This window comes from Ptychodera flava, chromosome 1 (assembly GCF_041260155.1).
Source record: "Ptychodera flava strain L36383 chromosome 1, AS_Pfla_20210202, whole genome shotgun sequence".
NCBI lineage: Eukaryota > Metazoa > Hemichordata > Enteropneusta > Ptychoderidae > Ptychodera > Ptychodera flava.
In genome coordinates this window covers 10,173,687-10,188,846 of record NC_091928.1, presented here as the reverse complement: position 1 = coordinate 10,188,846, position 15,160 = coordinate 10,173,687, and the positions used below count along the sequence as shown (strand labels likewise).

At 41.6% G+C, this 15,160-nt stretch overlaps 2 protein-coding genes across 2 annotated transcripts; both read left to right on the top strand.

Moving 5' to 3' along the window:
- Positions 1 to 3,038: 3,038 nt before the first annotated feature.
- On the top strand, positions 3,039 to 12,421 carry LOC139129754 (ankyrin repeat domain-containing protein 50-like). Its single transcript, XM_070695442.1, has 5 exons — positions 3,039 to 3,167; positions 8,695 to 8,781; positions 9,056 to 9,109; positions 9,586 to 11,181; positions 11,864 to 12,421. The coding sequence occupies exons 1-5, from the start codon at positions 3,146 to 3,148 to the stop codon at positions 12,214 to 12,216; spliced, it is 2,112 nt and encodes a 703-aa protein (XP_070551543.1). The 5' UTR covers positions 3,039 to 3,145; the 3' UTR covers positions 12,217 to 12,421.
- Positions 12,422 to 13,245: 824 nt separating this feature from the next.
- Positions 13,246 to 14,796, top strand: LOC139129762 (putative ankyrin repeat protein RF_0381). The gene has a single exon (XM_070695453.1). It carries the CDS (start codon positions 13,246 to 13,248, stop codon positions 14,794 to 14,796), a length of 1,551 nt encoding a protein of 516 aa, XP_070551554.1.
- The last annotated feature ends 364 nt before the right edge of the window (positions 14,797 to 15,160 follow it).

The window sequence follows — 15,160 nt, the reverse complement described above, 5'->3', positions numbered from 1 at the left end:
TTGAACACCCATTCAAGACTCAAGTGCTATACCAGGGTATTGGGCATTTGGAGTAAAAAAATGCATTAAAATTTATGCATTTTTCGCGGTTGATAAATGTGTATTACGGATAGTAACTATGACAGCAAAAGGTCAAACTGATGTCAAACCATTCCAATCACACCTACTCACGTGGGCAAGACACGTATGCATTCAACAATCCTCAAAATATCTGAAAATTATTGATAAAGTTCAGCGGGCTTGTTCGTTTTGATATTATTTTTCAATTATCCTTTATATTATATCTTCCTATATATTGCACACAATGCTGTGGATGTGAATTGCGCGATAAACTTTGGGCGTGACACATTTTTGAATACTGCAAGCTGAGATGTATGTCTAAAATCTCCAACGTTTATGTCACCAATTACGAAAAATAGTGACGTCAGCCCTCTCCCCGAAATTTAAAGTGGATCTTTTGCGACTGATAGAAGTCGAAAATGGAGCGACAATACCCGCGTTGTCCCTAAACACTCGTGGGGCTGTAAATGATTTCAGTAGACTTGAATATCAAGGCTACTGAGGAAGGACCATCCTTATTGTTGTATTCATTTATTTATCTTTCTATTTATCTATTTATTTATTTAAACTTTTAATGAGCGGCTGAATTACCAGGAAGAGTCATTTTCGTTGAGACTCGAGTGTACACATTTGAAAGTTAAAATTGCCAGGGAGTTTTAAATTATTTGTCTTATTGACATAACATACGCAAAGAGAATAAGTCAACTGAATGGAAATTATAGGGTATCTCAAAGCTTCCTTGAGCGACTGATCTAGTATGACTGTACTGTATGAAAGAGACAAATTCTGGTACTCAAAAGCCCTCAGTTAGCCCCAAAATAACTAGTTTCTCACATTTCATTCATGTACACTTATTACCAACTGAAGATATGTTATTTCATTTCTAACGTTGTTGGTAAGGATTCCGATAGATCTAAAACTGTTACGTCATCGGTAATTACTCAACTACATAACGAGCACGGGTTTTCTTGGTTTTTTAAAAGTCCAGTGACTGAAAATATTGCCTTCAATAGGAATGTGATCTGCCCTGAGGGGTCACCACAGGGCTGACTGTAATTGGGCCGGGAATTGATTTGAAAGTCATAAATTAATATATATTCAAAGTTGTCTGACAACGAAATTATTTTTGGAAATATATTGAGGAATTAATTGTAGAACGCATTATTTATAAGCGTTAATCTGATTAAAGGTCAGTCACATTTTAAATGACATAATACTTGAAACAGATGTTACCGCGACAAGCAAGCTATCTCCAGAGCATCATCGTTGATCAATATATAAATGACTACACGGTATTTCTTCTCAAGTCATTTAGTGAAAATCTAGAAAAAATGTTTGATTTTATAAAATTGAAAGTCTCAACTCCAGTTACACTTAACAGTTTCATCACTTTTAAAACTTCCACAATCAATCTGCGTCACTCAATAACGTAGATATTTAAGCAAAGCACACCCAGCGTTGGTATACCACTAGATTTTGACCAGTTCACGACATATATGCACGAGCGACAGCGAGTGCATATATGAAGTGAAGTGGTATACCGTCGCTGGGTGTGATTTATTGCTATTATATCATAACAGTATATTTAAATTCTGGCGTGCGACGTCATAAACGGATTTTTGCGCAAGTTGGAGAGCTCGCGCGTATGCCAGCCGTGGTATATCGCCAATATACCACAGTTCTTTTCATGTCTCGACCAATCAGATCGCTGTATTTGCACCATCAATATACTGGTATGATATAATACCATATAAGGGACGGTGCACCATTAGATCGTGAAAGGGGATTGGTCAGAATGAGAATATACAAATTGGATGGCCTTTCATAACTTATCATTTTTAGGGCACACGGCACCGACAGTAAACATAACCCCCTTCCCCCGAATTCCACACCTAGTCTATTTTTCTTCACTTTCAAGTCACATGAACGTATTTTTGCAACAGCAGACTGGATAAAAATATAAAACTTTCCATTTTACATGCCCTTTTCAGTTTTGATAATCCCTTCCCAAGATTCAATGGCCTATCCCTGGACATAATGATAATAATGATGTCGTTTTTAATGCATTGTATTGTTTATATTGCTTACCATAGAAACCTACCCATGAAGTAAACGGCGATTTCTGGTCTGTAGGTTTAACATACCTTTGGTTCTTGTTGCCCTGTCGTATCGATTTTGAACTGTCAAAAAGCCTAAAGGGATTAACATTAGATGGAGGGGTGGTAAGAATCGTAAAATTTGAAGCACGAAATTTGGGGAAAATTTTCTGCTGTTAAAAAACAATACTTCCACGTGAGTGGAAAGTGATAAAGAATATCACATATGGGGAAAGGGGAAACTTTACAGAAGTTGCCCCAAACCGAAAAAAAATATGTCAAATGCCTAACTTTTTAAAAAAGTCCTTATTCTGACGACCCCCTCCAAAGATCTAACCTTCCATTTCTAATGTACAAGCAACTGTAAAGAAATGTCGGTGGTGTTGGTCGGCTTACCGCACTTCTTTTTTCGAAAACTGTGCCTTGCAGATGCGCTTCCCGCTCTTTTGTAAAAGGCTTGATAAAAAGGTACATATTAAATGTATCATGAAGTAGATTAATGGGTTCGTGTTCTATTTTGTGGTGACAACGTTTCCAAAGTATGCGAAGTTGTTCTCAGCGAACCGTGTTTCGTGATTTCACTCGTTTCGTAATCGCTGTACGACGTGCCGAGTTGACCGTTCACATATTAATCGAATTCTAAATACAGATGCGTTGACATAAATTTTGTTCAAACATTAACCAGTTCGAGATAATCTTTTATATGTTATACTGCTCGACAAACAATTCGCAAACTGAACAGACATTTGCTGTTCTTTTCAATGTCTGCACTCCCCAACTTCCAACCCGTCAGCTTCAGCTACCAAATGAAGAAATCTACGTATTCAGGGGGAACATAGACACCAACAAGAACACCAAGTAGTTCTGACGTAGCCATGTCCTTACAACTGAACTGTCACGTATCACCTGTCAGTACGCCGGTCGCTTACTGATACTATTTGGTTGAGAATTTGACGTCGCGGTTCAAAACTATATTTGACACTGGCAACATGAATGTCGAAAATCTTGGAGGTGGGTAATTTTCATCATTTGTCAAAAATTTCTGTATTCCCTCGCAAACATGGCTGTAATTAACGTATGTCTAGTTGTGTCAAAAACTTGACCGTATTGAGGACACAAGGCTGGGACACACAGGCATATTACATAGGTTACTTTAGTTTCGCCACATTTCGCTTCCTCAAGAGTTGAATTACGTGATTTCAAACCGACATTCTTGTCCCACTAGCGGTACCTACACGCCAAAATGTAAGTTCCGCATTACAAACTCACTTGAGCTTTGATTTGAAATCTGTCGACGAACTCATGTTCACTGGACAAAATTACTATCCTTGGCTTTTGTAACACGATTATTTTGTTTTTAGTAATCGTCGGACTTAAAATATCACTTACCATCCCGCGCCTTCTTTTGTGTGTTTTCCCTCATGTTCCGGAAAAATATAGAACGGATCCGTCATGTTGCAGTTATTCAGCCGAAGGTCAATTTTTAGCACATGAGTATGTGTCAAAGGTCACATTATTTGTGCGACGAACATGACATATCCGTCGGTTTGCATGCGCGTACATGATTGCAAACGTTAAAATTACGGTCACGGGTAACGTAAACGTATGCAGTGCAAATATAGCAGATATCTTCATTGCCATAAGACTTCAGAAAAGTTATCAAGTTCGTCATAATTATAATCCTCCTGGTAACTTTATAACGGTTTGTTATATTCCATCTTTATTGTAAAAAAAAACCATTACAAAGCAACGTATAGCCCACGGGAACACAGTCGCCCTTTTTCACTATGTCAATTCTGTCACTTTTTGGCAATTTTCATTCAAATGATACATGTACAAGAAGGTCAATTATATTTTTCAACATTTTGAATCATGTTGAAAGAGTAACGTTTATCTAGCCCTGTTTGCAGACAGGAATTTGAGATAACGATGACCTAATATCCAATTTGTATATTATGCTAATTAGCTACCTGTCGTCTGCCAAACTGGGACATCATTATCCTACAGATAACATCCCCATTTTTGAGTGTTCCAGTCGTTCTGACGAAATATATTGTAATCTGTCTACGTAAACCCTTGTCCTTCCAAACAAACAACTTAATTTGTCAAATTAAAATGGCATCGCTATCTTACTTATTGCACAAAAATTATTCTCTGCACAGGGAACGCTAGAACGTTCACATGAAAACCTCGTAAGAGTAATAATGGTATACTCAGTGCGTCTGCGTGACTGGTTCTATAGTAACATTTTACGCGCGCAGACGATAATCGTCTGCGGGAATTATCGTCTGCGGGATAATACCGTAACTACCGAACAACTGCCAGTAATATTAGTCATTTACGACTTATAAATAAATTTGCACCTATTGTAAATCTGCTTAAATTAACACATTCGCACAGAGAGACGTTGCTAAGATATCATAAATTTCGATATTGAAGGCTGGCGAACTTTGTTCGGGAGTTATTGGAATGCGAAATCTTTTTCAAATTCGGTCAGACAATATGCGATTGATGACAAAATAACCACTGAATAAAATTAACGGGGCCTGGCATATTTCGTGAATAATGGGACGCGGAATAGTTTATTTATTGCCTTTTTGTTTGTCCAGTAAATAAGAGTAAAAGATAGCCCTCGATCAGAATATCAGATAAGATTGCCAGCGACATATGTGTATCAAAGGTTTAGCGCTGTTGTGGAACTGCAATTTAGCGCCCTGAAATAATAGACGTCACAAGATATAACAATATCAAATTTTGATTTAGCGGTTGACTTTCATAAATAAAGCTGCAGAGTATTTGATATCTCGATAAACATGCTTGAGTTGATGTTTGGTTTGAACCAGCTTTGTTGTATTCCGCATACGAAGAAAATATCTGCTCCACGCAATATAAAATGACGTTTAAAAATCTAGGCAACCGAACAGGTACACCTTACCTTTCTGAATCGAGAATGTCTCCCATAGTGATTCGATATTTAGCCAAAAATCCACTTTGAAGGAAGGAGTACTTTAATCACCCCCTCCTCAACATTTTAAAACTGTTTACCCACTGACGAAACTAATACTCGTGACTTGATTAATTGACATATTTCTAGAAACTACAGGACACACAAATCAGTCATGTGATAACGGAATTCTCGTTTTCTCGATGACGTAATTTCAAAGTCTATCACATCTGCACACCACTCCCTCTCGGTTCTTGCTTTTACCTTCTAAATAGGGTGGACAGTAAATACTACCGTATCGTTACGCAGTTTTGATTTGGTACATCCTATTATCACTTAACGATTTCTAAAGTCCTAGTAGAGGCGTGTTTTCCATAATCTTCAAAAATCGTCATTTTAAAACCAGATTCCTTCAATATCTGTAACTTTTGTTGATGTCATCAATATTTTCCTGTAAAACAATTGGCGCGAATTCTTATTCTTCTCTCTAATGTGCACGTTTGAATTCGAATGCCTTGCACACATGATACATTGTCTACTATACAATGTGCGATGTTGTTGTTGTTGTTTACAAATCTATTCTAGTCCGGACTAGTTACCAACAACGAGCATTCCTTGAAAATTTTTTCACCGAAAGGGGCGTACATATACGCCACTACAATAATCTTTCCTGTTTCTTGTTGAGTTCGGTATTGTTGAACAAAGAATCGCAAGTCTATAGGGATTCTATGGCCCTATACATTTGCAACGACGCCCACAACTTCGCTAACCAAATGTGTTTATACGGGATTCCTCCTCCTCTCTCTCTCGGTTTGGGAGTCTGTACTACGTCGACTCGGCCTACCAAGTCGTGAGGACCGAACGACGCCATGCCACTCCTTCTGGTTCGCCCTGTTTATTTACTCATATGCTAAAAAATTACCATCCATTTCTGGTTCAAGTTGAAATTAGGCACAAGTTACAAGTCTCAGAGCGAGAACAACGTCCAATCTTTGCTGGACAATAAAATGGTTAAAACTGTGAGAAGACACACTTATCGGTGTTTTAATCATTGAAATATGCTTGCCCTCTTACCAATGCTTCACGGGCACCAGTATTCCCGGGTAAGTTTTAATGTTATAATTGCGAACTCTAAATAAATTACACAGTCCAATGCTAGTGGACTAGTTTCGTTTCGAATTAATCCGTTGTCTTAGTTACACCTCTTGACCGTTAGCACATTTCAAAGTTTGGTGTGTAGCAGCAATCATGCCGTTGTGCTTTCGTACTCCCGCTGTCAAAACAAATCAAAATTCGAATCGAGTCTGCCTGTTAGGCTGAAAAAAATAATGTAGTCACGTCTACGCCCACCCCAACGACCTGCTTGGAGGCTGCTTGTTTATTTGTAAGCGGCTGGAAATTGGAAAACTAACCCGATATGGAGAAAAGGTCGTCAAAAACGCCAAAGTTCGGCAAAACGTACCATCAAGTTTGTGAAGAAAGTTTGTACATCTTATTTGAAAGCGCTGGTTATTTGCACTGTTGAAAACCCTAGCTACTTTAACGTTTAATGATTATCTAATGATATTGTAAACTGAAGACGTCCTAGAATTTAGTTAACCATATAACGCCATACGTCCACACACATGCTGCTAACTGTCCGGATCGCGAACGCATCAATTTGCGAGCCTCGTTTGTGCAGATCTTGTGGATGTTGTTTTGACCATGTCTGACCTCCTTTAAGATGATGCTTCAACTTTTTCAGAGTTGATTTCTTTATGATCGACTGATATTACCGTCAGACAATAGACATACCTGACAGTGTCGGCAACTCCTCAATTTTAGACACTCTGTCTAGTTCCCGTCATTGTTTAACACGAATCACCGTAACGCGTTGTGTTGGCAAAACTAACACTCTTAATTCAAACATACTAAAGACATACGAAGAAAATGTTCCTTTCTAACGAAAGATAATTAAAATTACGTTGTCAAGAGTTACAGCTATTTTCCGTCGTGTGTCAACTTGTCTCATCAAGCAGAGTATAGGCCCATATGTTTCTACGTTTATCACAAACTTCATTCGACCTCGTATATTTAGATAAAACAAATACTAGCCTAGGGTAATAATTACATGTATTATACAGCCAACAAATCCTCGCGTACAGCCTTCCGTTGGATAGCGTAGAGTATTCACAGTTCAAACATACATGAGCATGCACACTCATCGTGTGTAGAATTTTGCATTTGGAAAACAAGTATGCCTGCCACAGGTACATTAACAGTAGGAAATTTTTGCAGAAAGTTTTTTGTTCCGTGTCGTCTGCTCTATATTCGTTGCAGTGGCATAACTCGTTTCTACTCTCTTATCAAAATGGCTGATGTCAGAAATAGTTTTATGGTCCTTGCTGACTATTTTATACTCCAGGCAGTGACACTACTTCTTTCTACTCTCTTATCAAAATAGCCACAAATTTACCGCCATTATTTTCACCTGATAAACCGGGTCACGCAAGCGGTCGATGAAAATACTGTATCTATATTGTGTAGTAAAACGACAGGTAATATCATTGTGGTTGCATATCATATATCCTCTCTGCTTTGTATAAAGTCTAAACCCTTTATTAAAGAGAGACTTTAGACTAAATATGACATTCAGAAGAATAGTTGATGGGATGTCGCTATAAGGCAACTTTAGTTGGAAGCAAAACGTCTGCCCCAGAATTGGTACAAATTATCGTTGGAGATTTGATCGTTCCCAAAGACCTCTCAATGTGATCAATACTACATTTTGGTACTTTGTTTTCATATGTGGCCTCCCTGCGTTTGCTTCTGCATTCTGGGGTATTGCAAGTACTTATACGCTAAAATAGGTAATGTTATTTCAAATACAGTTCAAGGTAGTGAAATATTAATTTTTGCGCCAATTTTGATGATTATGACAATAGACTGAACACTGTGCTCAAATTTTCCACGATGAAACTTTCATTCTCTTACCAAATCAAGGGTTACCTTGCAAAGTTTTGCACTAGTTACCTAACATTTACCGATATTTGAAATTCAAAATGGCCGCCATACCTGTTTTAACTCTATAGAAAAAATAAACTTTTCGACTTTTGAAAAACTTAGACACTTAAAATTGTTATAACTTTTAAAATAAGCCCAGCAAGTGGTAGATCAGTAAAGAATTGTGAAAATTTGAGAGTCTATCCCTGAGGCACATTTTACCTTAACTGTTGTAAGGTTATAAATCAAACCCGTCAGATAAGCAGTAGATAAGGCCAGGACCTAGGGTCATCAAGGGGGCCATGGTATTCCCCTCCTACGCATGACCGTTGAAATAACAGAGATAGACAACCTCTGTCCATGTTTTTTTCCAAATGTAAGACTACCTGTATGTCTGTAGACGTACATACACATGGGAAACCTACTCAGTGATAGACCTTATCCTAACATGTTAGACTCATAGGTAGTGGGCTTACATAGGTTTCTTACACTATTAGTGGTGGTACAATGCATAGAGATAACGTAGAGTCCAAACTGCTGAACAAAATAATGTTTAGCTACCCAAAACGTTAACAATTATACACTCTTATCTTCTTTTTTACTAATTTACAGGCAAGGCTTTGCTGCTTGGCCTGCAGTTAGCAGCACTGGCAGTCGGATACTACATTTGGAGCGCGAGAGACGGCTTGTCTGCGAAAGGTAAGGTCATGAATATCCATATATGTAATTCATAAAAAGTGTGAACTATTTGTAACAGCCATGTGTGAGGGCCTCGACAGCAAGTACGGCACAGTCGGGTGAGCGAACAGCCTTTGAGTTGAAAGCACTGCGGTGGGACGCTGTCCCACATCCGTACTAGAACTCACTGTGAAACTCTGTCAGAAATACGCCGTTCACATCGTACAATGCTCTTTGTTCAGTTTGTAGAATGACAAGACTGTAATCAATAAACCTCTTTATTCTTTTTTCTCAGCCAAGGAGGAAAGAAAGGAAAAGGACGAAGAGGACCAGGACGATGATACACAAGGTGTGTGTGTGTGATCACAGTCCCCCCCCGGCACATTCCCTCCTTCGAATGGAGGGACTGTGGAGTGATTTACTAATTATTAACACTACCTATCGTAGACCACAAGTAAAATGCTTGGCACGGGCTTGTAATTATATTCCAACTGTTTCCACGTTGCGTTCAGTGTTACTAGAGGGTTGTCAGAATTAACTGATCACTTCATGAAGGAGCTATGCGTGGATTATACCCGGATTCTACACCATGTCACATATCATACTTAAACTATGGAGTAACCCCAGTCAATGACAGCTGATAAGCTTATATGGTTCGAGCGGTGATCAAAGTAGGTGCTATAATGTCTGAATTCATTGGGGCATCTTCAGCTTCAAAAAACCTCAAATTTTTCGGAGCATTCCCGCTCTTAACCCGACGTTGCTGGGTTTCCTTATTCAAGCAGTGACGGTGACACTTCTTAACGGTTTTTGTATTTTTTTCAGACATGGAAGTTCTGTGTGGTAGAACCGAAGAGGAACTCTTCAATTTGGTTGAGTCTCAAAACAAAACAGCGGCTGTACAGAAAGCCTGTAAGGCAGACCTGAGAGCGACATCGCAGGGATTCAACTTCCTACACGCGGCGGCATATCACAACCTGCCGGATTTCGTTTACGCGCTCCAGGCTTGCACGGATTTCGAAGAGCTGGCACGCCGGCGGGTGAACAAAGACGGGAAAGATTTCAACAAGTGCACGGCGTTGGAGATAGCCGAGAAGCTCGAAAACAAGAAAGTAATCGAGTCAATAAAACAGGCTTCGGCGCTGGAGAATGGTTTATCAAAGCTGCACAAAGCAGCCAGGCAGGGCAACTGCGAGTTGGCCAGGAAGCTCGTCGCTGAGGGCGCTAAGGTGGACGAGACGACCAAGTACGGGATGACACCGTTACACCTTGCTTGCAAAGCAGCTAGGAAAAAGACAGTCGGAACTTTGATCGAATTGGGCGCTGATTTGACAGTTACGAACAGGATCGGCGATACTTTGCTCCACGTGGCATCAGCATCGGGCGAACCAGAAATTGTTGAAGTGGTGATCGCAAATGCCGGAGACACCGACATCAATGTCGGCAACAAGAACCAAGAGACGCCCTTTCACAAGGCAGCTCTCTTCGGCTGGGATGAAATTGCGAGGGCGTTGGTAAAACACGGGGCATCCGTGGAGAAGACAGATAAACACGGCAGCACACCCTTGCACGTGGCGTCACTGCATGGCCACGGGGATTTCATCGAGCTTCTGCTAGACAACGGGGCTGATGTTAAAGCAACGGACATCAATGGACGCACTCCGCTACATTGTGCGTCAAGCCGAGGACATTGCTCAGTAATCGAATTGCTGGTTCGTAGGGGAGCAGATGTTGAAGCTAAGAACAAGAACGGTCGAGTTCCTTTACACTCGGCCTCACAAAACGGTCACGTCAAAGAAGTGCTTCTGTTGTTGAGCAAGGGTGCATCTGTAGACGTAAAAGATGTTGATAACTGGACACCACTACTCCACGCCTCTCAGCACGGTCATCCCGATGTTGTTAGCGCCCTCATTGAACACGGGGCATCGCTCACATCGTCCACGAAGGAAGGATTCAATGCGCTCCATCTCGCCTCCGATCGATGCCACATCTCAGTCGTGAAGACTTTGGTCGAGAAAGGCGCCAACATCAACGCCGGCGACGAGGAAAACTGGAACGCTCTTCACTTTGCTTCTCAAAGCGGCTACGTCAATATGGTACAAGCGCTCCTTGAGCTCGGCGCCGACACCGAGACAGTAACGGACGACGACGAGAACACGGCCCTTCACATCGCTGCCAGCGAGGGCCACCTGGATGTCGTGAAAGCTTTGATCGAGTTCGGCGCAAGCGTCGATTCGCGGGATGCCGACGAGTGGACGCCGCTGTTCAGCGCAGCGGAGAACGGACACTCAGAAGTCGTTGAGTATCTGATCGACAAAGGAGCTGACGTAGCTCTCCGGGACGAGGATGGAACGACACCTGCCATCCTAGCTCACCAAGGTGGATTCGTGGAGCTAGCAGATTTCCTGGAAAAGAAAGCTGGTAAGCCCTGATTTCACAATACTATCGTATGCCAAAGTATTTGAAATATCATTGTAATCGAGGGACACATTTTGAATGATTTCAGCTGGTAAAGTCAGTTTTGTCCTCGGCCAAAACGTCGAATCGATCATGTAGGAAGACTGAGTGGCAAAACACACGTACACCCACATCGGTATAAACAGGACACTTAACGAAATATAGGTATATAATGTCTGTAAGATATCATACACATAGTCACTAACTGCAAACTTCGCTTTGCGGAACAGTCAGGTTGTATTTACATTCGCATTACATATCATTAACATTATCCAAGCAACCACAAACGTCGATTGTCTCCATTTAAAATGAAAAGTTTGTTTTGAATGCATAATGATAACGATGGAAAAGCTTAGACTCCAGATGAGCATGGCATCTCCTTTCGCAAAACGTTTGCTTCATTCTATTACAGAATAGGAAATAAATATACGAATCTCGAAAGCTATCGATATAAAAATCTCAAATCATATCAATTATACATAAACGTCGTGAACTTGGACAAATATATCGAGAAATATGTCTCCTTTACCATACATAAGACCACCGACTGTCATCTTTAACATAAAAAAGTCAACGTAACTGTGATGGACACGCAAACACCCAATAAGCTTACAGTGTAGTTTTCTACTCTATCTTGTTTCAACAGTCGAAGCCGGAGTTGTGATCAGCGACCGAAGCGATGAACGGCAGCTGACCGACAGCGTGCCGACCTCTACGGTGGACCCCAAGGAGGACATCTCCGAGGTGGTGGTGATGCGACGAGACAAACCACGGGCCGACAAGAACGGCCCTCAACGACGATCACTGCTGATGATGGAACGGACTCTCAGCCAGGAAAACCTCATGGGTGGCGAAGATATCACCATGGTGACAGGTGACGTCACACACATGGAAAGCAGTGACACAGGTGTACTAAAACAAACTGTCAACGCAGATGAAGGCATCGGGTCAGAGGTCAGCTCTAAGAAAGGTGACAACAGATTTAAGGATAAAACCTAAACAACGCCATTTGAGAAACATCTTTTTTGAGATGACTTTTTTCTTTCATCAAAAAGACTTTGAATTATACTCTTTCTGCCATTTCGTATTTAGTCTTAATCGTATGCAGTTGCGCAGACTAGAATATGCCTTGTCTTGTGGAAATGTTTTGCAATATTTATTTACCGCTGAATTGGAAGGTGAAATATCAACAACTTACAATTAACCGCAGTCTTGTCAAACCGAAAGTAAAAGTTGCTACAAATGATACAAATCTATGACACAAACTATTTCCAAGGAAGAGGCAATCACGAACATGCTATCCACTTTCGAACTTTTTACCATTTAAAAAAATCTGATGAAAATGATTTTGGAACTGGATATCCAAGCTTTTTCATTTTGTGTCGGTGGCACCGTATAGAAGTGACGAAGCAAAACTGTTTTATTTAAGTAATGACCAGGGGTAACATCGAAACCCCGGCAGTCGTCATGGTAACCATTATGTTGACACTGCATCCGTCATGGTAACCATTATGCTGATACTGAGCAGTGCTCCCAAAGGGAACGAACCCAGCGTCGGGCATCCCGTCACAATTCAATTTTCTCTCTGGGAGTTCTGATGACGACAGGAGAGATGTCTCCGAAATGACAGAGAATTGAAAATAGCGAAGTGAACTTTTGTAGTTGTTTATTTATTTTAGCTGTACACGTTTTTATTTTATGAGAATATTGGTTTCTATTAATAATTCTTTAAGTGCTTGTTTTAATCGTTTATCTTCCAAGTGTGTAACTATAATTTTAGGAGTTGGCTTCGGTGTTATTGATAACGACGCATGCGTGTACATAATTTTATTTATTTTCAAACGAGTACCATTAAATATGATAAGTCTGTTCCTTGCCTTGTAGCAATTCTTGAAGTGAAATGTAAATTTGTCTTCAGGTAAATTGTTGTCAAAAGTCCAATTTTACTTATGGTTTCTACGATTTTCAGAGGCCACAGCAGATCACGAAGAAGATCAGCAACTTTTCTCGGTGATAAAACGAGGTGACATGACTTCAGCCATGGAATTGGCCAAAACTGCCGATCTCTTCTCCATTGAAAGCGGTTTCACCATCTTACACGCGTCGGCGTATTACGACAGGCCGTCCTTCGTGTTGATTCTCCAGGTATACACAGATTTTGACCGACTGAGCAAACTGACCACAGCCGCCGACGCCAAGACGATGCCAAACAGGACGGCAATGGACATAGCTAAGGAGCTGAAACACAAGGCGGTTATGGACGCTATGGTGTCGGCCGTGGAGTGTGAGAGCAAAATGGGTGATTTCCACAGGGCGGCGCGAGAGGGGAACGTCCAGAAGGCGGCCGATCTGTTCCAAGCCGGCGCAGACGTCAATGCTACGGCCAAGTACGGAGTGACGCCACTCTACATGGCCGTCAGTGCTGGAAGAGTAAACACCGCTCAACAGCTGATCGCGTACGGAGCGTACACGACAACCAAGGATAAATTCGGCGACACGCTTCTCCACCGAGCGACCATGTACGGACACGCCGACATGGTGGATTTTCTGACCAACATGGAAGTAGAATCCGACATCGATGTCAATACCTGCAACGAGAAAGGTGAAACTCCGCTACACAAAGCCGCCATATTCGGCTGGGAATCGGTTTCAACTTTGCTGATTAACAAAGGAGCCTCGGTTCACGCCGCAGACAAGAACAAAACGACGCCATTGCATTCGTGCGGGCTGTACGGCTTCTCGGGTCTCGCCGACATCCTGATAAATCACCAGGCCAACGTTGATGCCAAGGATAAAGACACCTTCACTCCGTTGCACTGCGCCTCCAGCGGCGGTCACCATGAAGTTGTTGCCACGTTGCTGCGTAATCATGCCGAGGTGAACGCACGGGACAACAAGAAGTGGACCCCACTCCATTACGGCGCACAAAACGGACACAGGAGCGTGGTCGACCTACTGATCAGCAACGGGGCCGAGATCGATGCTTCGGACGAAGACCAGTGGACGCCCCTCTTGTGCGCTGCTCAAAGCGGCCATCCTGAGATCATGGAACTGTTGATAAGCAACAACGCCAACATCCATGCGACGACGAGGGAGAAGTTCACAGCTGCGCACTTGGCCGCTGACAGAAAGAATCTTTCTGTGTTGCAGTTGTTAGCCAAAAAAGACTTCGATTTCAACGTAGGTGATGAAGAGAACTGGCGACCGATTCACTTCGCAGCACAGAATGGTTACGTTCCGGTGATCGAATTCCTCTCCGACAACGGCGCAGATCTTTTCGCGATCACTGACGACAGAAGCACCGTGCTCCACATAACTGCCGGAGAAGGTCACGTCGACGTCGTCCAATTCTTCGCAGACAGAGGGCTGGCGATAAACGAACTTGATAGAGAACGGTGGACACCTCTGTATTACGCTGTGGACAATGGTCACCTTGCTGCGGTGGAAAAGTTAGTCTCGCTATGTGCAGATCTGGACGTCAACGTGATTGAGAATGAACAAAATTCATTATTACTCCTTGCTGAGAAAGGTGGATACACGGAAATCTTACAGTTTCTCCAGGAAAATCTGACGAACTAACATAATTCGCTTTTTGTCTAGCTCAGGAAGAAATTGACACCTTTTTGCAAGTGTTTTTGAGAAGTACAAAATTCGGGCCCAGACCGGTGAACGTTTGACTACTTATTTCATGCGGCCTTGAACCGGCCGTCCCAGAAATGGCCATTATTTGCCTCGTATCCTCAAACCAAAGAACTACCACAAAAGTTTGTGTTGTTAGTATTTTTTTCAGGATCTATTTTAATATTGAGTCTCAAATCGAGATACAGGTTACGGTAAGCGGGTTACGGTTATACGGGAATCTAGTTGCACATTTATAAGACCACGTAATCACACAGAGTGTGTACGTCGACCTATCACTGAAATACACTTTTACAGTTTTTGC